This window comes from Sander vitreus, chromosome 22, assembly GCF_031162955.1.
Source record: "Sander vitreus isolate 19-12246 chromosome 22, sanVit1, whole genome shotgun sequence".
NCBI classification, from domain to species: Eukaryota; Metazoa; Chordata; class Actinopteri; order Perciformes; family Percidae; genus Sander; species Sander vitreus.
Genome location: NC_135876.1, coordinates 4,120,678 through 4,144,199, shown reverse-complemented (window position 1 = coordinate 4,144,199; position 23,522 = coordinate 4,120,678). Strand labels below are relative to the sequence as shown.

At 42.4% G+C, this 23,522-nt stretch overlaps 1 protein-coding gene across 3 annotated transcripts in view; it reads left to right on the top strand.

Annotated features, from left to right (window-relative positions):
- Positions 1–23,522, top strand: part of rsu1 (Ras suppressor protein 1) — a 41,110-nt gene that overhangs the window by 11,003 nt on the left and 6,585 nt on the right. For 2 of the 3 annotated variants that reach the window (XM_078280233.1, XM_078280231.1), the window contains exons 5-8: positions 6,104–6,222; positions 6,844–6,926; positions 7,331–7,445; positions 8,401–8,533. In XM_078280233.1, the coding sequence (XP_078136359.1) occupies positions 6,104–6,222; positions 6,844–6,926; positions 7,331–7,445; positions 8,401–8,533 (450 nt within the window). Of the gene's footprint in view, positions 1–6,103; positions 6,223–6,843; positions 6,927–7,330; positions 7,446–8,400; positions 8,534–19,043; positions 19,210–23,522 lie in introns of those variants that run through there. The other variant, XM_078280234.1, reaches the window with a different exon arrangement.

Here is a 23,522-nt window from a genome sequence, read left to right as displayed (position 1 = left end):
TGACCCCAAAGTTCTGCTCGTTTGATGAAGTGAATTGTGAACACATCCATGCCAAAGTCCACTTGAAAAGGTGGTCTTTACAGTTGATGTGTTCTCCCTCACGGTTTGCATCAGGTGTAGAAACTAACTGTACCAAAACACGGAAGTTGACTCCACCTACTATCTAGGGAGGTCCTGGGACATGTAAATAGGCTGTTTCACATTCATTTTAAGAGCCGTAGCAAAACAACATGCTCTACATGTCTCAACTAGTTCAGTTGAATAGCATAAATCATCCACTTTGCACCATATTTGTAATGTATCAAATCTATTGTTCCAGTATTAGTAAAATTTATATTTATCTTTAGCCATTTGATTTTTGTTGTCATACTTGTCATACGCATTGTGGGTCGGTCAAATATGTATTTTTCCGACTTTATTTCACGGGCCCTGAAAGCAAAGCTCCCATCACAGCTAACAGCAAGTCCTCTGAAAAAACCCTGAAAAAGCGCAGACTTTGGACCAGCCTTTTACACTTTTTTTCATACTGAATGCATTCGCGAACACTCGCAAGTCGCAACTGCCGTGCTGTGGGCTTGAAAGACGGTTGCAGATCAGAGCTTTTCTGCTACATTTGTTTAATAAGGCTAGATGACATCAATGGGTCATAGAGCTTGACGCACTCCAGCGTGTGCACGTAGAAGTAGGCACACCCACGCTTTCTTTAATTCATTATTAAATAATACCAAATATAAGTTGTATTATAACGCTAACCTAGAGCTATATTAGCTAGCCTCAATACATGCTTGCTTATTTGAAAAGTTGGGTCTCTGAGAGAAAGCATTGTGTTCAGTACAGACTAAAGCTTAGATTGGGCCCAAAAAATCAAGCCTGACCCTACCCGAGCCCGTGCACGTTGTGTCCGAGCACGGCCCGGCCCGACACATTAACTGTAATTATGAGCCCGAGCCCGATTTAAACCCGACAATTTTTTTATATGTGGGCCGTTATAACTGACGTTCTCAACTACAATTCCGAATTGTTTGAACTGCAGAAATCTGTTTAGAAGGGGTATGCTTGGAGAAGTAACAAAAGAGGACGTTGAAGGCTGACTATCATCCTTTCTGCCATGGCGAGCCTGCTTCATGTGTCTGTTCATCATCAAAGTCCCCATTTTTTTTTTTGCTGTCATAGGCGAGCAGCGTGCCGCACTTAATGCACTCGACAAAGCCAAGACATATGTTGTCACTGCCCACGACTTGTTTAAAATGGTTTCATACCTCCGACTTTCCTCCAAACTTGCTCAAAGTTAATTCTCCGGTTTTTATTTTTTTCTTTACATCTTCAAGCTCCATGTTGCACTTAAGCTACACAATACAGCACAGTTGGCCCGGTGTGATGCGTGCGAGTGGAGGAGACGCTGCGCATTATTGTTGCATAGCTTTCTCCCCACCCAAATAGGCTAATAAAGTAATGTTTAAAAAAACACAAATGCTTGATCAAGGGCCCGAGGATGGTGGCGGGAAATATCGGCCAGACCCGGCCCAAGGGTGATTTACAAGTAATCCGAAGAGAACGTCCGTCTCCTGGACCCACAGTCCGCTGCTCCGAGGCATTGCGTCAGCACACAGCTAGCATACATAGCCACAATTTTATCTGGAACTCCAAAACAGCATGTCTCCAATCAAACAAGCCTGTTTCTCTGTGCAGGTGTTTTTTTCACATAGAACCGGGCAGGTTGATGTTAACTGACGTTATGCTGGTCTGGCAGAGGTTCACTGGGGCAAGCGCTAATGTCAGCTATCGTAAGTTAAGAGAGAAACGGAGAGAAACAGACTTACTTGCTGTTTGAGATTTCCAGGTGAACATGTGAAAGCCCTTCCTGTAGATGTTCATAGATGGGCCCGTTTGTTTTTATGAGAGAGAAAGAAGGGGCTGAGCAAATCAACGCACTGTGCGAAGCTCTACAATAAAACAAGATTTATTCCATTTTATAGCAACAAAATTTTTTTTAAAATCCATATGTGGCTGCACAATTAGTCGCAATTTTATCGAAATCGCAATATGAACTAGTGCAATATCCAAATCGCAGGGGGGGGGCACAAAATATCTGTCAAACCGTTCTAAAATATGGTATTGTGGTGCTGCAGAGACATCCCGGCCTACAAATCCTATCCTACAAAAAAATCTTTGTTTGGTACAGATCCTCGCAAAAAAAAACTTCACACTTCAATCTTTTTTTTCTTTTTTCAATGAAAATGGGAATAATTATACAAAAATGATCATTCCCTCCAATATCGTGATTCCTATCGCAATCGCAATATCAGTCAAAATAATTGCAATAAGATATTTTCCTCATATCGTGCAGCCCTACTGTTAATGTTAGTATCAATCAAGTATATAAATGTATGCAAAGTACTAACGCTCAAACATGCATAACAATTAAAGAGCATACTGACGCTAAGAGTAATCCAACCTCAAAACGATATGGAAGTGTGTTTGTGCATGTGCGCAACAAATTGGTGTGGTCAGGTTCAGTTCCTCACCTGTTGGCGAGAAATGCTTTATGTGCGTGTTAGATGTGAGTGCAGGCTTCCACAGGCAGGGTGTCAGTGACAGGAGGATTAGGAGCGGAGCCTTGGTGTGTATTGATCCATAGACAAACATCATCTGGATAGTGTAAGCCTCCCACTGCTATTCAGACTGTGCATTCACTTTTCATCGTCTGTTTGTTTGTCGTGTGTGTGTGTGTGTGTGTGTACCGCGAGTGCTTAATCTCATTTGTCAAACACACATAATAGAATTGAAATAGAAGCGTCGTCCTTGTGACCTGTCGGTTACGTGCACACACAAACACATAGCCATATATGTGCAGAAACTGAAGCTGGTGTCTCTGACATCATCTTATCCTCCCTGTCTGCTAATCTGCCTGTCCAGGCCTCTGAGCTGCTTCCTACTGATTTGGTCACAGATGTGGATGATTGTTAGTCCACAAGGACAAGCAGCAAACAAACGGCACAAACCGGGAACAACGGGGGACCCGAACGCAAGTTTGGAAACACAAGATCCTGATTTTAGTAATATGGTGCCACATTTGATTATAGAAGATTATAACAAAACAAAAAAATACTGGTCAGCTAAATGCCACTATAGCACAGCCATGCACTGTAATCTAAGAGACATTAGTTCTTAAACCATCACCTTACTTTCAGCTGTGGCTCAGGGGTTAGTCTGGCTCAACGGATGTACATTGTTGGGATAAAGCCTGACCCCCCCCCCCCCACACACACACACACACACACACACACACACACACACACACACACACACACTATCTCCGCTATCTATTTAGCAAGGGCTCTGTTGCTGCTCCAGGGGTTAGCTGTTTAAAAAAAAAATATACAAACAAGCATGAGCCTTTTTTCCTCCGGTTTCCCAGAATAGATAAGCGTTGTAGTTGCTGTGGAGAAATGTCTGGCAAAGCGAGACTAGTCAGGGGGGTAGAGCGGGTCATCCACCAATCACAGGGTTTGGCGGTTTGATCCTTGGCTCCTCCTGTCCACATGTTGAGGTGTCCTCGGTAAACAAAGCAGTGTTTAACCATTTAACGTTTAAGCAGATTGGAAACGGGGGAGAGAGATGGGTATGACAAGCAACGAAGGTCTCGAAGCAGGAATTGAACCCGGGATGTTGTAGTAATGTGGCACGCGCTGTAACCCCGTCGGTACCAAGGGACTACAGTATGTCTCCAAGATATTAAAGCTGATGTAAGCACAGTCACACACCACTCCTCATCAACAACACCGCGGTGTAGGGCTGGGCGATATGGAGAAAATCAGATATCACGATATTCCTGACCAAATACCTCGATGTCGATATTGCGACGATATTGTAGGCTTGACAATTGTTGCTTTAACAAAATGTTTTCACAATTAGATTTTAGATAAATAATCATCAATAATGTGGATATAATGACAAAGTGGGTAAAGGCAAATAATAAAACAGCTAGAACAGTCTGGTAAGTGAAGAAAATTACATTAATTTACTGTAATGCAGCCTTTAAAACCAGAAGAAGACAACACTTATGCCATATCCCGATATTATGATTTTCAAAATCTAAGACGATATCTAGTCTCATATCTCAATATCGATATAATATTATAACTATATATATATATATATATATATATATATATATATATAGATATATATATATATATATATATATATATATATATATATATATATATATAGTTATATAGTTATAATATTATATATATATATTATATCGATTATATATATATTGCCCAGCCCTAACGCTAAGTGCACTAAGTCCCTAGGGGTGCAGATCACGGACAGTCTGTCATGGTCCCTCCACACCGCCTCTCTTGTGAGGAGAGCACAGCATCGTCTTCACTTTCTGTGAAGACTGTACGGAAGAGTGGTGAGGACAGTGGAAAGGATCATCAGGTCGGCACTGCCTTCCATCCAGGACCTCGCACACAAATGCTGTCTGGCCCGATCCAAAACCATCACAACATACCTCACCCATCCCCATCATGGACTGTTCTCTCTGCTGCCCTCTGGCAAGAGGCTTGGCAGCATCCGGTGCAGAGCGGCCAGATTCTGCAACAGCTTCCTCCCACAAGCCATCAGACTCCTGAACTCAAAATAACCCCCCTTTAATAACCCCCTGCAGCGGGCCTCATGTGGACTATCACTGCATAAATAGTATTTATTTATAAGCATGCCATAACAGTATTTATATTTTCTTAAACTTGCAATAACAGTTTTTTTTATATGCTGCCATTCAAAATGTGCAATAATAATATTAATGCTGATACAGGCAGCAAACTACTCTGCTCATTATGTGTTCATCTGGGGCTAGGCTTCTGCATAGCAGTTACAACACACACAGACAGACAGACAGACAGACAGACACACACACACCTTGGAGAGTGCTGTGGCGCTCAGCCCTTGTCTCTGTCCTGATTAAAAGATTTTTAATTCAAATTCAATTCAAATCTGTTTAAAAAAAAGTCACATTTTTAATTTTTCCAAAAAAAAAAAAAATCACGAGCCCAGCCCTACCATTTTTCCATTTTTGTAATTGACAATAGATCAAATGAAAATCCCAAAAATGGGTTACAGCTAGTTTGTACGGAGTGTTGCAAAAGTGTTTTGTTCTGGATGTCCAGACTCAAAGACTGAGATGTAATGAAGAAAGCTAATGGAGACAGGGGTGCACATTCTGTATCTCCTCGAAGACCTCCATGGTGCTGCACTTGGTTGTTCACACCAAAAGTAACAGAATAAAAAATGAAACTGTTATGAAGAGTGACAGAAATCGTATCGAAAAAGATAGAGAAAAGTTCTAACCCCGTCTACTGTCTCACCTCCACGCTGGAAATCACGATGCATACACATTTTCCACCCGTACAGATAGCCGTGTGTGTGTGTGTGTGTGTGTGTGTGAGAGTGTGAGAGTGTGAGATCTGCTAGGCTGAACTATTTTCCCTAACCCTGTTGACAGGACAGTCTTGCTGCTTGTGAGCGTATGGAGACTTCATTAAGAACTAGTTTGATTTCATGAGTGACCGGGTGGAAGCACATGCTCTGTGAGCTGTTGGGTTTGTCTGTATTAAACCAGCAGTAAAGCTATTCTGAAATAAATAAATGATGAATTGTCAGTAAATTGTGATCAAATGGTCATTATACTATTTAAAAAGGTTGCGTCTTGTCTAATAATCCTAATTGAATTGATCATTGATTGAAAGGCTACATTTTGAAACAAGGCGATGCATTTGAAAGCTGTGGAAGGCTAAAATTAAGTGCTGTTTTTTTTTTTATTATTATTATTTTTGGGGGCATTTTAGGCCTTTATTTTACAGGACAGCTGAATATGTGAAAGGGAAGAGAGAGGGGGGAATGACAGGCAGCAAAGGGCCTCAGGTCAGAATTGAACCTGCGGCCCCTCGGTCAACGTCTGAGCCTTAGTACATGGGGCGCACCCGCTCAATCAGGTGAGCTATCCACGCGTCCCATGAAGTGTATTTTTACAGTGGTGGCTTTGTGGGAATAATTGTGTGTGTGTGTGTGCGTGTGCGTGGGTGTGCGTACGCAGAATGAACCGTCTGAGCGGATTGCCCAGAGGATTTGGTTCATTGCCATCTCTGGAAGTGTTGGACTTGACCTACAACAACCTGGACCAGAACTCCCTGCCGGGAAACTTCTTCTACCTCAGTGAGTACACTCGCACACACACCCATAGCCCTGGCTGTCCACATGCTGACAGTGATGGACAGCTGGTCTGCTCCGCTGTTTTAACTTGTATCCCAACTACAATGTTTTGGTTCATATTTCTAGCCCACGCAGTGTTTTTTTCCCCCTCAGTTGGTTAACAGGTGAAGGGGTCACAGTGCTGGGAGCTGGGCCTCAGCCTGCATTGGTCATGTACAGTGGAATATTGATTTCACATTAAAAGATGAAAAGGACTCCACAGCAGAAGCAGCTTTTTGGCTCTGTGTTGTAAAGACCACATTGTCAGCTCCTGTTTGTGAACCCCCCACACACACACACACACACACACACACACACACACACACACACACACAAGACAGGGCTGACCCTTTGTTCACTGCACGTTGACAAAGCTGTCTGCTGTGTCTGCTGTCGTGGCAGACCAGCAGAAGGTCTGTGTGGATTGATTCTGTCCAGTTTGTGAGGCAGTATTATTAATCAGGCTTGACTGCAGCTATTGATCAGATTCCTGTCTGGTTAGGACTTTCCCATAAACACTCACACACTCACACACACACACACACACACACACACACACAGACTAAGGAGATGCTTGTTTTGCAGCCACACTTCGCGCTCTCTATCTGAGTGACAACGACTTCGAGGCCCTGCCCGCCGACATCGGGAAGCTGACCAAGCTGCAAATAGTGAGTTAATGTCAACGCAAGTGACACAATGTCAAGTCAGTTTACAATCCAGTGCATCCATAAGTTACCAGTAAAGCATTGAGAGCGAGAAGGAAAAGTTCCTGCTGGTTTCTCTATCACAGTACCAACAGCAGTTTATCAGTAGGTGCAATGGAAACAGACTTATCGAATGAAAGCATGAAACATACCAACCACTTGTAGTGTAAATGCAATAATGCAAAATATGTAAAACAAGAAAAATCATTTAGTCCCAGTAGTAAAGTGTTTTAGGAACATTCAGGAATATGTTAGTCCAGCATTGTGCTTAACACTAATTAACAATGCTGTTGTTTCCTGTGTAAGTGTCAGATATTGTGTGTTAAACAAGTGTGTCCTGTTCTTCTTCTGGTTTTCCTCCTTTCCAGTTGAGTCTGAGGGATAACGATCTGATCTCGTTGCCCAAGGAGATCGGGGACTTAGCTCAACTCAAGGAGCTTCACATCCAGGGCAACCGACTGACCGTCCTACCCCCTGAACTCGGTACTGACCATGCACACACAGACACACACAAACACAAACTCTTGAAGGAATCCAGTCAAAATCCACAACACCTACCTAATATCTCTTTTGGACAGAGGATTACACTCAGGCTGTTGGTTTTACAGCAGGGGTGTTTTAAGATCTGCAAACCAGTGGCTACTGCCTGTGCTAGTTTAAAATAATGAACTGCGTAGGTTCAAATTTCAAAGGCTCAAAGATCTATTTATCATATTTTCAACATGTGCAGTGAAATGCGGAGGAGACCTACTCCAGAGATTCTAAATCTATTTCCCTGTGCCCGACACACTGACAGCTCTTTACTCCTGTGTGAATGTGAACTGCGCATTATTGTCTCTATTCTTTCTCTCTTTCTCCGTGAAGCTGCCTTCAAGTGCGTTTGGAAATGTTGAGATCTATAAACGATCTGACGGAAAACAGTAGTTTTGAAATATAAAGTTGTCTTGTGTTGAGCTGCAACGATTAATCGATTAGTTGTCAACTCTTAAATTAATCGCCGCGGTTTGAGTAATTTTTTACGACAAATGTAAAAAGAATTCAGATTCCAACTTCTTAAATGTGAATATGTTCTAGTTTCTTCTCTCCTCTGTGACAGTCAACTGAATATCTTTGAGTTGTGGACAAAACAAGACATTTGAGGTCTTGGGCTTTTGGGAAACACTGATCCACATTTTTCACAATTTTCTGACATTTTAGAGACCAAACAACTAATCGATGAATCAAGAAAAAAATCTACAGATTTATTATGAAAATAATCATTAGTTGCAGCCCTAGTCTACATTGGGCAAAGAGGACGTCACATTCCCCCCGCCGCACAACAGTGCGATAATTCGCCAGATTGCTGTTTCCCTGTCTGAACCCAGCCTTACACAAATAAACAGGTGATGAGTGTAATCAGCTCTGTTATATGTGTTTGTGTGTGTCTACATGTCTGCAGGTAATCTGGATCTGACCGGTCCTAAGCAGGTGTTTAAAGCAGAGAATAATCCCTGGGTCACTCCCATTGCGGACCAGTTCCAGCTGGGCGTCTCCCATGTGTTTGAATACGTGCGCTCCGAGACTTATAAGTAGTAAGTACTAACGCTCACACACATGCACACTGACAGCTTCTCTTCAGTTATGCACATGGACTTTTCAAACAAACGAAGTGGCGGCTTCAACTCGATTAGTCTTTGGAATCTTAAGGTGCCGACTCAAAAAAATCATGCAACTAGCCGTCACAGATGATGTGGTGAGCACTTCCATACAATTTAAATAAGCATACGATAAATGCATTTCCCAAATGTCAATATCCTGATCTCTCATTCAGTTTGGTTGCTTTACGTATTTATATCATGGTAGGTGGTCTTTATGTTTGCAAACTACACTCCTCTATTAAACAGCAGCAATTACAGACCCTGCTGATGCCACTTTAATAAAAATAGTAAAAGACTTTGTATGCTGATGCAACAATGTTTACACACATCTAATTTTCACAATGGTTCAGGTAATGAACATTATGTCCAAATAGCAGAAAGTCAGGTGAACACCTTTTCTCATTATGTCAGGGTTTGCGTTCAGTCTAGGTAAGACTGCTTGTTACGGTTAGGTCGATGGGCGATGGACTTGTCCAGCTGACAGTCATCGACCACTGAGCACGTCGTGATTAACCCCCATCTCTCCACCCACACCAACAGCGGGGCGCGGGTTTGCAGTGGCGCTAATGGCGATCATTGTATGGTCATAAAGTAACAAATCAGTTTTATCAATGTGTTGGATTTTGGGAGTGTAACTGCAGGTGGACACTCAGGCTGTCACTTTTTTCCCCAATAGTCAATAGTTTGGATAGTTGTAATTGCGTGTGGAGAGCACACCTGAGAGAGAGAGAGAGAGAGAGAGAGAGAGAGAGGGAGAGGGAGAGAGAGCTCCTGCTACAATTACGAACCCACTTATTTTTTTTTAGCTGCACGGAAGTGTTTGTTAACGTTAACATAACACATTGTGTTGCTGCTTTACAATTCAAGCTCTCCACCAGCGACCAAATGTCTTAAAGGAGTGTTTAGGAACAAATGTTTGTTGTTCCTGCAAGGGTGACTGCTTTCAACACGTGTGTATGTTCGAGCACAGAAATCTAAGTGTAAGCAGTCTTCTCTCTGGTGGAGAAGAACGTGTTGGGGGCTGCACTGTGAAGCAGAAGGCTGCTATTAATTCTTTGTTCCAGGCAGAAGGAGATGCTGCAAATCCTCTGTGTGAATGCTTCAAACTGCTGCTCGGAGCCAGGCTCTGGAACTGATCCCTGCATTGTGTGTGACTGTGTGTGAGTGAGACAGAAAAGACCATATTCCCCCCCATATTATGTCTGCATACTTGTATGAGCAATGTGTGGGAGTGAGTCTTCTTTCTGTGTGTACATCTTTCCATACAGTGCTGTTAAATCAATATGAGTTATTCCGACACACAGTTGCCAATAGAACATCTGACAGCGCACTAGGCCTGTTTCCCCATGTCGCAGCCAATTAGTAACAGGTGTGTGTATCACACCTACATTTAAACAAATGCTAGCATCACAGATGCTTGCTGACCATAAATACAGCCATTGCGTTTGAACTCTGGGTTTTGTTGAAGCTCATGGTGTTTCCAACATCATATTTATCATGTGGAGAGCATCAATGTGATTTGACGAACGTACAATTGGGTTCAAATCGGGTCGCGGGGGCTGCAGCTCCAGCAGGGAGACCCCAAACTTCCCTTTCCCAAGCCACATTCGCCAACTCTGACTGAGGGATCCCGAGGCGTTCCCAGGCCAGTGTTGAGGTATAATCTTTTCACCTAGTCCTGGAACACCTCCCTAGCCAAACTGACACTGACAACTCACAAAGCCAACTGTGATCGTGTTTTTGATCCCCATAGAAACGGCAGCACCAGTTTACTACTCTGCTCCATTAGCGGGGAGGGGTTTACTTGCAGCGCAGATACGGGATCACAATGCTGATCTGATCAATGCTGATTTTCAGGTGGTGTTGAGTAACTCTTGAAGTAGTCTATGTCGCCTACGTTTCATTTCCAGGATTGTTCCGATGCCTTCGGAGGTTCTGCCGGATGTCCCTCATTTCCGGCCAGATGACCGTCCCCTTCCTCTTTCTTTGTGTTGGCGTTCTAAACTCCGGTGGATTTCTGAGGACTATGGCTAACTGCTCCTCAGATCTCTGCAGGGTAAATCCAGACCGCTAGCTAGACTGTCCAATCTGAGTTTTTTGTTGCACGACTAAAACTACTTTTGAATGTACACATGTTCCACCAAAACAAGTTCCTTCCTGAGACTATTTTGCAGATCTACCGGGGCTCTGTCTGCCGCTTAGCACCGCCCAAGACGATTGCGATTGGTTTAAAGAAATACTAATAAAGCAGAACACGTTTTTCTCCCGTCCAGGAATGTTGTGTGGACTAGCCAGACCTTCCTCTGCAGCGCTGTGGAGGAAGGTCTGGCAATACAAGACTACTTTTGAAGTGATGAACACTAACGTGCCTCAGTACTGGCTATTTTCAGTTTGTTCTTCCTGTCATGATGGCCATCACACTGAAGATATGCCCTGTATAAACTGACTGTGAGAACGTGCGAGGGTGAGAAAGCTGTATAAGTGTATGGAAAGAAGTGCAACAGTGAAAGACAAGGCACACACACACACACACACACACACACACACACACACACACGGCTAGCAGCAGCCGGTCTTTCGGCAGGTGTTAAACAATTTCCCAAAGAGATCTTTGTGTCTTCACAGCTTCATTCACACCTGACTAAATGTCCTTCATCTTCCAACTCTGTGAATGCACACACACACACACACACACACACACACACACACACACACACCTACACACCTGCCTGTCTGCACCTCCAGTTTCTGTCTAATTTAGTGGGATGTATCTTGAATGTGAAAGTAGTAATAATACTGTGCTCTACTATTTTTCTTGGTAGAGAAATGGTATTTTGTCATGCCCCCTCCATAGGGTTGGGTACCGAAACGTGGCGCCAATAGGCAGTCCCTCCAGGATTTCGCGATGTCGCGATCGTGCCAATTCACGCGAATTCGGTGCGACTCGCAATTTTGACCAATCACCGCAACTTTTCCGCACATTTGACCAATAACCTGAAGTTTCACGCGACTTCAATCAATCACAGCAGTCCCACGTGCACTCTGAGAGCCAATGACCAAGCGGGAGTGAGAACGGGGTTGATCATTTCCTTGTTTTTGATATGAAGACGAGACGTGTGTGTGACTCATTTACCAACAAAACATACAGCGAAAGACCGTGCAAAACATTTCAGACCGTCCTGCCAACCTGTATACATTTTAACATCAATGTAGACTGTAACGATTTAAAAGTTGCTGAAGTTGCTGCCGTTTCCATCCTGGCTGTCAGCTCTCTGCAGCGGGCGGGGCTACTGCTCCGTTCCCCCTGCGAATGACACTTACATACACACAAACACACACAGATACACACACACACACACACACACACACACACACACACACAAACAACACACACGGTGGATGCAGGAGAAAAAGGAGATGAGACGACACGATGACCTAAATTGAAGACAGCTGCGATTGTTATTGTAAGTGCAATGATAAGTTAAAGTCAGTACTTTATCAAACCGTATGAATGTGTTTGAGGCAGGTCAGAGGTCACGGTCAGCTGTTCAGTTTTATTCCTTTTTAGTCATTTAGTTCAACAATTTAACCAAAACCATTTAGTTCAACAATTTAACCAAAACAGCACACCACACACTATTTTTGTTTCGTTTTTTTTTTTCGGTTCGTCCCAGTTGTGAAGTTATTTTTTTACCTGATTAAATAGGGCTAACATTGTCTAATCATTGGCTGTTTCCTCGTCTCCCTGTATCGGTCTGTGCCCGATAAAACACATTTGGGAAATGTAATTTCCTCTGCTGCAGCAGTCAGTCAAGTCAATGTAATTTATAGCTCAATATCAGAAATCACAACTTGCCTCAAGGGGCTTTACAATCCGTACAACATAGGACACCCTCTGTCCTTAGGCCCTCCATTCGGCTAGGGAAAACAAAATGTGTGTACAGAATGGATATATTATTTGTTGCCTCTAAATATGAATGTGAATAACGTTAGCCCCCCCCAAACTCTCTCTCACACACACACACACACACACACACACACACACACACAAAATAAGATAGCAAAGATAAAAACGCTAGAACTACTGAAAAAAATATACTTGAAAAGAATGTACATGTATATACAAGTGTAGAATACAATGTACAACCTACATACATAGTATATGTAACAAAATTAAATCTGTATAATATTTAAATATTAGGTAACCAGTGTGCAAGTAGCATAATAAGGTGCAATCTTGTGTAATGTGTGAGGTAATGAGGTAGTTCTCTCACACACAGCTGTGAATTGTACAATACAGTTTTATGGAATGTGGCAGGAATGATTTTTTTTTTTTTTTTTTTTTTTTTTTTGTGTTTATTTTACTCGCTCCAACTCTCCCTGCTGCCAGTAGGAAAATATGGATGAACAATGTTAGAGTTTTAAAGCTATTTTCACAGTGTACTGAAATGAACTGACACCCCTGGCCTCCAAGGAGTATCGGTACTCATATCTAGAAACATCTGGCATGCTTTATAAAAAATGCCTGCAAAGTTTTCTGCAGTTTACGTCATCCTCACGGCAACAGGCAGATATGTTTTCTCTCTTTCTTGTCATTTCATGTCATGTTTTAGCCACTTCTGCTCAGCTAGCCTGATTAGTTCTGCTGGATGCAGTGTGCAGTCCCTCCCTCTCTGCTGTCTAATTATATGAGAGATGGCGGCACCAGGGCCCTGCAGTGAGCAGGTCTTACAGTTGGAGGGCTGATATTGCAACCTGATTAAAACCCTCTGGATTGTTCCACAGAAAGACACTGAATATGGCATTTGTTTACACCACATATCTGTTTTTATTCCTGTTGTGTTAGTAATAGGGGTGCACGCTATATCCACTCAATATCGTTTGTGCAATATCACGTTGTGCAATATCAATATCGAAAATGTCCCGAAAAGTACGTGATATTCCGTTTATTTTGTGGAGAGATGCGCATATGCCCTCATATTTTCTTGGCCAGTTGCCCTGTCACATGTGCACACTTCGACAGCATGAGTGGAGATAGCGAATAAAGCGAAAGGACAGAAAGAGAGAGTGCAAACTGCGAAGCAGGTGTGTGAAGCGAAAGGAAAGAAGAGACAGAAAAGTAAGAACATGAATGTGGCTCAGGGAGACGAGGAAATAATGAAGATTGAAGAGGAAATATTAGTATCCAAAAAGAATGCCTCCTCGCCAGCGTGGAAGTACTTTGGCTTTAAGCCAACAGGTGTTGCTCAAGCTAATGTGGTACAGGGCATAAAAGGCAATACAACCAGCCTCTTTCCTCACCTCAGAAACCACCACAAGACACTATAGTACTGCCCCGAAAAAAAACTTTATTTATTCAGGTTCTACTGTCAGTTTACAGCCTGTTCTCATGAACCATTTATTCAAAAAAGCTACGAAAAGTTAAGCCCTGTAAATCGTAAGCATTTCACGTTTTTTGTTGTTGTTGCTGTAGTCACTACATTGACTACTGCTGTGTAAGAACACAGCTGGCCACGTGGGGGAAGGTCGGGGGGGATGGGTGGGCATTACCATACAGGACTTTCAAGCCAGAGAGCGGAGATCGCTTCCCGGGGAAAAGCCTTTCACTCAGGAAATGCGTATTCCTTGGCAGTATTTCAATCTAAACCACAATCTTTTTCCTAATCTTAACTGGTCGTTTTGGTGCCTAATCTTAACTTTCGTGGTGGCAAAATGCTCATATTTTGTGGACTAAATTGAACCGCAATCTCTGCCGAAACGAGCGGCAGCTCACGGTGCTCTGTACCTGGCTCAAAGTCACCTATTTTCAGGTAACTGAACCACCAACTACTGCTGATACAACGGAGGTCTGTAGCTGGCGTCACAAAGCTCTGTAGCAGCTTAAACAACTAGCAATTGCAGCTCAGCGTCATGGAGCTCGAAGCCAGCCGGCACCACGCCGGCGTACACGTGCCCAGCCGGCGGTCTCCTAATTTCGTAGGATATCAAACGTTTTGGTGTGCATAAATTTTCGTACGATATTATACGGACCTGTTCATGAGAATACGTTGCAGTTTAAATAAACCCTTGTTGTGATGTTGTTTTGATATTCTATTAATCTATTTTGTTGTTTTCCCATAACTTTTGTGTTTTTATTAGGGCTGTCAATCGATTAAAAAATGTAATCTAATTAATTACATACTCTGTGATTAATTAATCGAAATTAATCGCATACATAATTAACGGTGCCTGAACCGATACTTTTTAAGAAAGTAATAAAAATTAAGGGTAGGCCTACTAAACAACAGTCGGTGACATTACTTAAAATAAGTAGAAGGATTTAGAGTTGTTTAAATGCACTGTTTGCATGGACCTGGACTGAGTGATGAAAGGAAATTAATAATGAGAAATGTAACGCATTACTTTTGCTGCAGAGTAGTAAAGTAATACCATTACTTTTTCAGTGAGTAATGGGCAATGGGTAATTGATTATAGTTTCCAAGTAACTTTCCCAACACCATCATTGGCGGAGTCTCATCATTGGCGGAAACTTCTGGCCGCCTCTGACTGATTCTGAGGCTCTGGGGTTGACTCCCCCACCACACTTTGCGGTAACGCAGCATAATGTGGCCTTCCTGTCAGCTGACACTCCCGGGTGAACAGTGAAACGGCGCTGTGAGCAGGTTTGTTTGAGCACGTGTTGTTGCGGTGGAGTGTTTTGAGGCGGTGTGAGAGTCCCGTACAGGAAACAGGAAACATCACTGCCTCTATCGCTGCCACAAGAACGTTTTAAAACGTCAAACACAAGCACTGAACTGCCCGGGAGTTTGTGGAACAGCTGACTGTTTCCTCAGTCCCTTGTCACTACCCAAGTTGCGCAGATTTAAACGGTTTACGGCATAACGCCAAGGGATCCGGATTCGGATCCGGATGCAAACTGCTAACGAGAGACTTTTGTAATGTCAATACAATAAAAATGGACCTACATAACGAAGTTGGTTCACTGCTGGCTACAAGTTAGCAATCAAACACAACAAAGGCTGTTAATTGAATGACGTTTTGAGCTAACGTTAGCAATCAAACAGTCATAGATAGCTAAAACGTTTTTGAAATGATTTCCATCTTCTGTTATAGTTTGTAATGAGAAAAGTTTATTATTTTATGGATTTCACAAATTTCAGTATGACTCAGACACTGTCACTACCCGATGTGAGTGGAGTGCAGATGTGAGCGCTATATCTGTATAACTTGAACGAGACTCACAAGTCGTCCTTTGCGAAGCTCCAACACCTGCTTGTCGCAAAGTGACGCTTGCGCAACTCACATCTGCACACCACTCACATCGGGTAGTGACACCCTCTGTCGGTGCGGTTGGAAAGCTCAAGATCTTTAAATGATCTGACAGAAAACAGTACCTTGTCATCTTGTGCAACATTGGTGGGGTTAAAGAACACAACAGGACGTCACACAAATGGGCATTTCCATTAACCCTTCCACTGCCGCACAACCTTGTGGTGAATCGCCGGATCCCCTTTCACTGGTGTGATCAAACGCTACTTTTAGCATCTATGAGTGTCTGTGTGATATTGTGATCTTCTGCTCCGTTCATCATGCCATCATTAGCCGCTTTCTGACCAAGTAGTTACAGGAACGTAGTTATAGGAAAAGTCCACTTCTAAACACATCTACTAACTACTCTTCCCCCAAAACCATTTTTTCCAATTGCATTCGCACTGGCCAAGTGGCCATAGGGACTGGTAGGAGGGGTAAGGGAGTGATGGAGGCACGGCAACGGTCTTTATAGCGTTAAAATCAGAAAACAAATACACCAAAAAAAGTATGAACTAAATCTAAATGAATATTTGTCATAATTTAAACAAGTCTCCCGAAGAGAAACGGGAATCTCTCTCTCCGCCTCTGCCTGCTGCACTGTGGATGTGTGTGTGTGAGACGGCCGGCCAGCTGCAGTTTAACTCTAAAAAGACAGTTAACCACAGGTTCCCGTTAATCTTATGATGGACATGTGTTGTGATATTTAAACAAACGAACCATCAACGGCGAAATAAAAGCCTCTTATTTAAGAGACCTCCAGCGGGGTCTCTGAGCACGACTGGCCGAGCGACGAGCTAGCAGCCTGGGCAGGCGCCTGCTTGCTGTCGCCTGCTTGCTGTCGCCTCACTTCATGGAAATTCCAAAAACTTTGAAGCAAATTGTCAATTCGGCATCAATTTTCGCAAGACTGCCTATATTCGAAATCTAAACAGTTAATTTCTCGCCTAAAACGTTTAGGCGAGAAATCATCACTAATTAGTGAAATTAGTGATGAATAAGTGACGAAAATTGTTAAAATTGTCCCGTTGTTGGTCTGTCTGTACTGGAAACCCGACCCTCGTTGACTTAGGTACATATGCTGAAAAGGGAAAAGAGAAAAAAACCCTGCCCTGAAATAGGAGCTGAAAGAGTTACAGGAACTGCGGCCAGAGGGACTTAAAAATCCCCAAATTGGTCCAGTCGGAACAGGAGAAAAAAAGGGTTCTAGGAACATTATGTTCTAGGAACTGCAAAAATCCCTCCGGTCGGAAAGCGGCTAATGTACTACGGGTCTACATACCTGATTTCTAAAGGTGTCACTCAAAGAGGCTCTGCTGATTTGCAACAACTTTCTTTACTGGAATGCCCAAAATGAGTCCCTTAATAGACCACTATAATGCAAACAGTCCGTGCACTGTTAAAAAATAATGAGCGTATTCAGTCACTGTCAAGTGGCACAAAAGCACAAGTAACAATTATCAATCACCAAAGACATATTTCAAACATCAGCAAATAAGTCGATTGATTGTTACATCCATAACTGCCTCCCTGCATGATGTCCGCTGTGCTAAGTCACTGTATAAAGTAAGTGTTGGAGCAGCTGTTTGAGTCTCCAGCTCGTCCCTACTGTCAGTATGGACTGTACTTTGTACAGGATGATGAGGATGAGGATGAATAATTTTATTTCGGTTAACATACATAAAAGAAACAATTATTTTCCACAATTTGCCACCGTAGCTAACCGAAAAAGGAATAGGCTAAAGCCAAGGCTTATTTTTGCCTATCCCAATAGAATCACTCAGAAATCCAACACAACTAAATGAAACTAAACACTTGAGTGCAATCCTAGTTATTTTTTGTTTTAATGAAATTACTTCATAGCCCTTAATTATTTTAGATGTTAAAGCTTTTTTGAAACTCAACAGAGACGTACACATTTTCAACTCATCATTAAAGGTGCCCTGCCACACAACACCGTTTTTACTTGTATTTTTTTGAAATACGATAGGTCCATATGTGTTTGTGTTATGTCGTGAATGTGAAAATGAACTGCTACCTCCTCTGTCAGCTCTAGCCACTGAAAAGAAATAAGCGGAGAAATCAGGCCAATTACAAAAGCTGGTCAGTCTGACATCATGTTGCCTGAGCTCATTACTGTTCATGAGCTCACCCAGTTGCACTGGGTAAAGGATGCTGATTGCCAGGCTCTCATTGGCTAGCTGTTAGCCAATCAGAGTCAAGCATATAGTTGAATATTAATGAGAACTGGCACAAAAAAAATGTTAGAGTCCATGGTAGAACTTCAGACATTACCACAAATTAATGAAATATGTGTGGCAGGGCACCTTAAGTTCATTCCATAATTTAACCCCCAAAGCTGAAACACATCTAAATTTGACATTAGTCCTCACTTTACCAGTTTCAAAGATGGAGAACCTTCTTAAATTATAATGACCTTCTTTTGATTAAAAACAAAAATGAATTCTTTAAAAAAGAAAAGAGTGATATTTCATGGTTTCCTAGAGATTTGGTCTGACTGTAAGATGCAGACAAGGTAATGAGGTGGGTAGGTTATCAAACTACTTGTTCCTTTGTTGATACTACCACTGAGAGGTTCCTAAGGCGGACATGTTCAAGATGTACACATGACAGTGTCTTCAATATGCTGCACTGTGGAAAGTCTCTCCGCTCTTAAAAGTCGTTATGGTGGAATTACTGCCCGCGTTTTACCGGAGTGTCCGAAATTCTAAATGCAAAATGTATGCTCTTATAGAACCCCCACCAACCCTCAAAGTGGAATGGTTATTGTGGCATGCACACTGTGAACACTGATGTGTAAAAAAAAAAAAGTTACAGTAAATGCATTTTTTTGGTACGTTTGTAATCATGTGTGCGTGTGCGTTAGAGAATATTTTGTTGATTTCACCTATGGATGAAATAGTGCTCAAGTACTATATATACATGCACACATCCCTCCGAGAGGGTGAGTCAGCAGGAATTGTAACTAACTAATGGTGAGGGCAGAGATCTGGCTAAAAGCCTTAGTTATTTGTCATGAATCGTAATCAGGATATTTTCTACTCCTTCCTTCCCTTCCCATACCTTTCCTCTACCCCTTCCTCCCCTCCCTGCTCTTCCTTCCTTCTCTTTACAGCTCCTTATTTCCTCCATCTTCTCCTTCCCTTCTGATGTTTCTCTGGCTGTAAAGGAAGCAACTAAATTGCTTTGCAGCTCTGGTGATGATGAGGTGGCTGTGAGAGGAAGGCCTCCATCCGATCAATGGCCTTTGGCCTCCCTGTGCATTTATCACACACGCTCTCACACGTACATATTTTTATCTTTGTAACACACACACACATCCCGATAAAGGAAAGAAAATACCAACTTTCAATCTTTTTACACACACACACACACACACACACAGAACTTTGCCATGATTAATTAAGCCGTGTGGAATAGCAGAGCTCCATAAAGACATCATTGGGAATCTGAATCCATTCGCCTCTCTTCTTCTGCATTTAATTGGCCCTAACAGTTCATCACAGAGCTACACACACACACACACACACACACACACACACACACACACACACACACACACACACACACACACACACTTAAAATAAATGGGAAAACTTTATGTTGATCTTTAACTAGAACTGTTAGTGCTCTGTATTGCTTGTATAAAAGCATAATTAAACGTGTGTGTGTGTGTGTGTGTGTGTGTGTGTGTGTGTGAGATTTTCAGTGAGTTTAAGTGACAGTAAGAAGAAGCCTTCACTTATTCCAGATCTCAGACTGTGCACATGTTACAGGGGTAGTCATGCAGAAGGACAACAAAGCAGCACAGGACACTACATGTACAGTATGTGTTACAGGGTAATGCTCTTCAAAGACGAAATACACCATGCACAGTGACATGATATGAATAGAAACAGGTTATAGGAAATTAGACTCAATTTAACTGCTTTTAGTTCTGTTGAGTTACTGTACTGACACAATTAAAGGTGATAGAATTCTGCCTTGGTGAGTACGCCTGCAACTAGAGATTATTTTCATAGTCGATTATTTTCCCGATTATTTAATTACTGGTTTGGTCTATAAAATGTCAGAAAATGGTAAAAATATTGTAGAGCTGTGTCTATGCTGATTAGGTGGCACAGTGCAGTTTTGGTGATTGTTTTGGCATGAAATTGTGTTTGCGTTCAAACCTGCAGACGCAGGGCAATTTCCATGTCAAAACCACAAAACACCTTTCACTTGTGTGTGAGTTTGGCCCCATTTTAGTTGGCTTCATATTCATCCACTGCAGATTGATACAGTATGTGCATCAGAACACAAGAGATTTACCCATAATATCATCCACATGAGTGTTATCCTGGGACCTGGAGTTAGGCCATAGAAATGTTCCTCCCATACATCTCAACATACAGCAGCTGTCTGTTCCAATCTAACACTGTCAGCATATTGTGGGTGTTGTGTATTTGTATCTTGGAACTTCAGGTGCTTCCTGAACTTCTTTCTCCCTCTGAGACCTCGCCCTCTCTCTTGTCTCACCTGCCAATGCTTTGAAAGAGGCTGAGAGGAGCTCAGGGACCTGTGTGTGTGTGTGTGTGTGTGTGTGTGTGTGTGTGTGTGTGTGTGTGTGTGTCGGCAGTCGGTGCTCCGCTCTATGTCAAGATGCAGAGACGTCAGATAAGCTCGCGCTTATGCGCTCTCAGTTACCGAAATTTGGCACAGTTTGATTTCAAGTGAATCCATCCTCGGTAGTACCGACGTGCCGATAGTTAAGGCGGCAGGCGTGTCTTGCTAAAGCAGCCGCCTAAGCTGCAAAGTGCTGCAGGAAACCCTGAGTTTCTTCTCCTGAAAATCTTCCTGCTCAGCAAATCCTCCATCATAATAGCAATGCGCCAAGGTACACAGGCGCCTGGCTTTTAAAGGGAATGGGAGATGACACTCGGATTGGTTTATTACATGTTACGCCCAAAACACACCTATGATTAATTAAGACACTAAGTACAACCTTTTTGAATCATGCGCCGGCGCACGGACCCTTTTTTCCGCTAGTAAAAGTGGATTCATACACGCCCTAAACGCACCTGCGCCAGGCGCTTCACGGCGTGCGCTTAGATCGTTAAAATAGGGCCCCAGCTGATTGAGTATGACTAAACATCACAGCAACACATACTATACATACTACTGGTGAAAATAAATGATTCAAAAAACATGAATAAACATTGACTTTTGAGTGAACGCTCCATCATCAATTAGGCTGCATTATTCTCTCCTCTTCACATTGATTTATTTGTTCCTTTATGACACACTGACTGATCATTGCCCTCCTCATCTTCCCTTCACATCCTTCTTTCCTCAACTCATCCATCAATGCTCAGAACCCACAATTATGCTAACACTAGCTTGTTATGATGGCACCAAGTGTGCTGCATTGGCCACTTATTGACTAAATGAAATATCTTGCATTTCTTAAAGGGAGCGTACACAATCATTCAGCACAGTCCTGATCCCATCTGCTTCTGCTTTCTCTTGTTTCCTGCTGCCTCTTATTCACATACAAACAGCCGTAATGGCATGGCACATATTGACAAAACGTAGAAACTAATAATAAACCCACTGTTAGGAAATGAAGGGTTAATGACATGAAGAAACAAGGAAATTAATAATGTTCACTTTCTTGCCCTGACATTTTAATAAGATTGTGTGGGTAATGCTCAACAGTTGTCCCTCTTTCCTGAGATGATTGGAGCTATTTAAAAAAAAATATATATATATATATATATATATATATATATATATATATATATACATACTTTTATTATTTTAGCAGCAACCTTCTTTGAGCACAAAATTATTTGTCAAAGAATATTTGATGAACAGTGGGGTTAGTCAACATTGTCAGAAAATGACCGAGAAATATGAATTATAAAAATGTCTAAATACACTAGAGGGGGCCTTTAAGGGATCACCAATGTTGGTGACTTTTGCCACTCAAAGTCGCCAAGGGATTGCTAGACTGGGGATTGCTAGCTGCTTGTGATTTACCATTCATTTCAACAAACAGGTACATACCAGAGATGCTCACAAGTCTCTGAGCTCGAGTCCAAGTCAAGTCTCAAGTCTCTGAGCTCGAGTCCAAGTCAAGTCTCAAGTCTCTGAGCAACGTGTGTGCAACGTAGCTCTCCGCTGTGAGCGCTGTCCAGCAGAGAGCCACGAAATTTGCAGAAAAGAGCTTACAATGCAGCAGTGGCAAGCTAACTAGCCGTTAAGAAATAGACTGTATAACCTTTTTTATTTTATTTTTTTACAACGCAAAATAACTTTTTAAAATTACTTTAATATTTTTTTGTTTTAATAATTTGTTTTAACTGTTTAACTAATAGTATTAATCAGTCTTTTTTTCTTTTTTTTTTTCTTTCTTTCGGTTAATCATTAACATCCCTATTGTAGATGTTGAGATATTTCAGCCAAAGTGGTGGACCGACCGGCCAACAGACAGACAGAGCCAAGCAGGCATGGCTAAAAACTGTCAACCGTCTCAAGGCCCGGCTGCTTCCAGACACTCTGCTGCTCCTGGGAGCTGCCCCGCACCCTTCCCCTGTCCCACCCTCTCCTCTGGGACTCGGCAGCCCAGCTGAGTGCAGCTCTGCAGAGTCCCAGTCTCCCACTCTGTCTCACCCCCTCTCTATGTCATATATGTATCCCTGCACACTGGGAGCTGGGGTGGGGTGTGTGTCTTTGAGTTCAAATTGGCAGACATGTCAAAGTAAGAGGAATCTGGGAAATAAAGCTAGGTGGCTGACAGTAATGTAACACTTAGACAGAGTTGGAGAGCAGCTGTGGTGAGCTTTTCAAAGGTGAACAGTCTGAATGTGTGTGAGCTAAGAGAAGACAGCCACCTATAGTGCCAGCACGCCAACACTCAACCTCCACCGGCTGTATCTCCATCTCTCTCTGTCTCTCTCTGTCTGTCGGTCTCTCTGTCTGTCTCTCTCTCTCTCTGTCTTTGTCTGTCTCTCTGTCTCTGCCTGCCTCTGCCGTAGGCCTGCTGTGGTTTGATGGGCAGCAGATATTATGGGGTTTGGCAGCATTTAATTCCCAGTTGTAAGTGTTGACATGGGATGGGGGCAGAAAGAGGAGAGGAGAATACAAGACACTTCAATCATAGACTGACACTTCCACTTGTACTGTAAATATGTGTGTGTGTGTGTGTGTGTGTGTGTGTGTGTGTGTGTGCGTATGTGCATGCGCGTGCATGCGCATAGAATGTAGGAAAGCATGGTCATACGCCATTCAGGTTGTGAAAGGCGTGCGTAGGGATGGGCGATATGGCCTAAAATCCATATTGCGATATACATTGCAGCCTCTTGCGATAACGATATATATCGCGATATATAAATTATAATAGAACCATTTCAGACCTGGTTACATAGACCCTAAGGAAAGCCAAACTGCTAAATGTATTATTATTTTCTAAAGAGAAAGAAAAGTAGTATGTAGTTTTGAGAATTTATTTTTTATTACAAAACTGTAATTATACAATATAATGTTGCAGATAAATAACATTCAAGTACACTAGTTGCAGAGACTAAGAAAAAGCTTAAAGTATTGGGTGTCT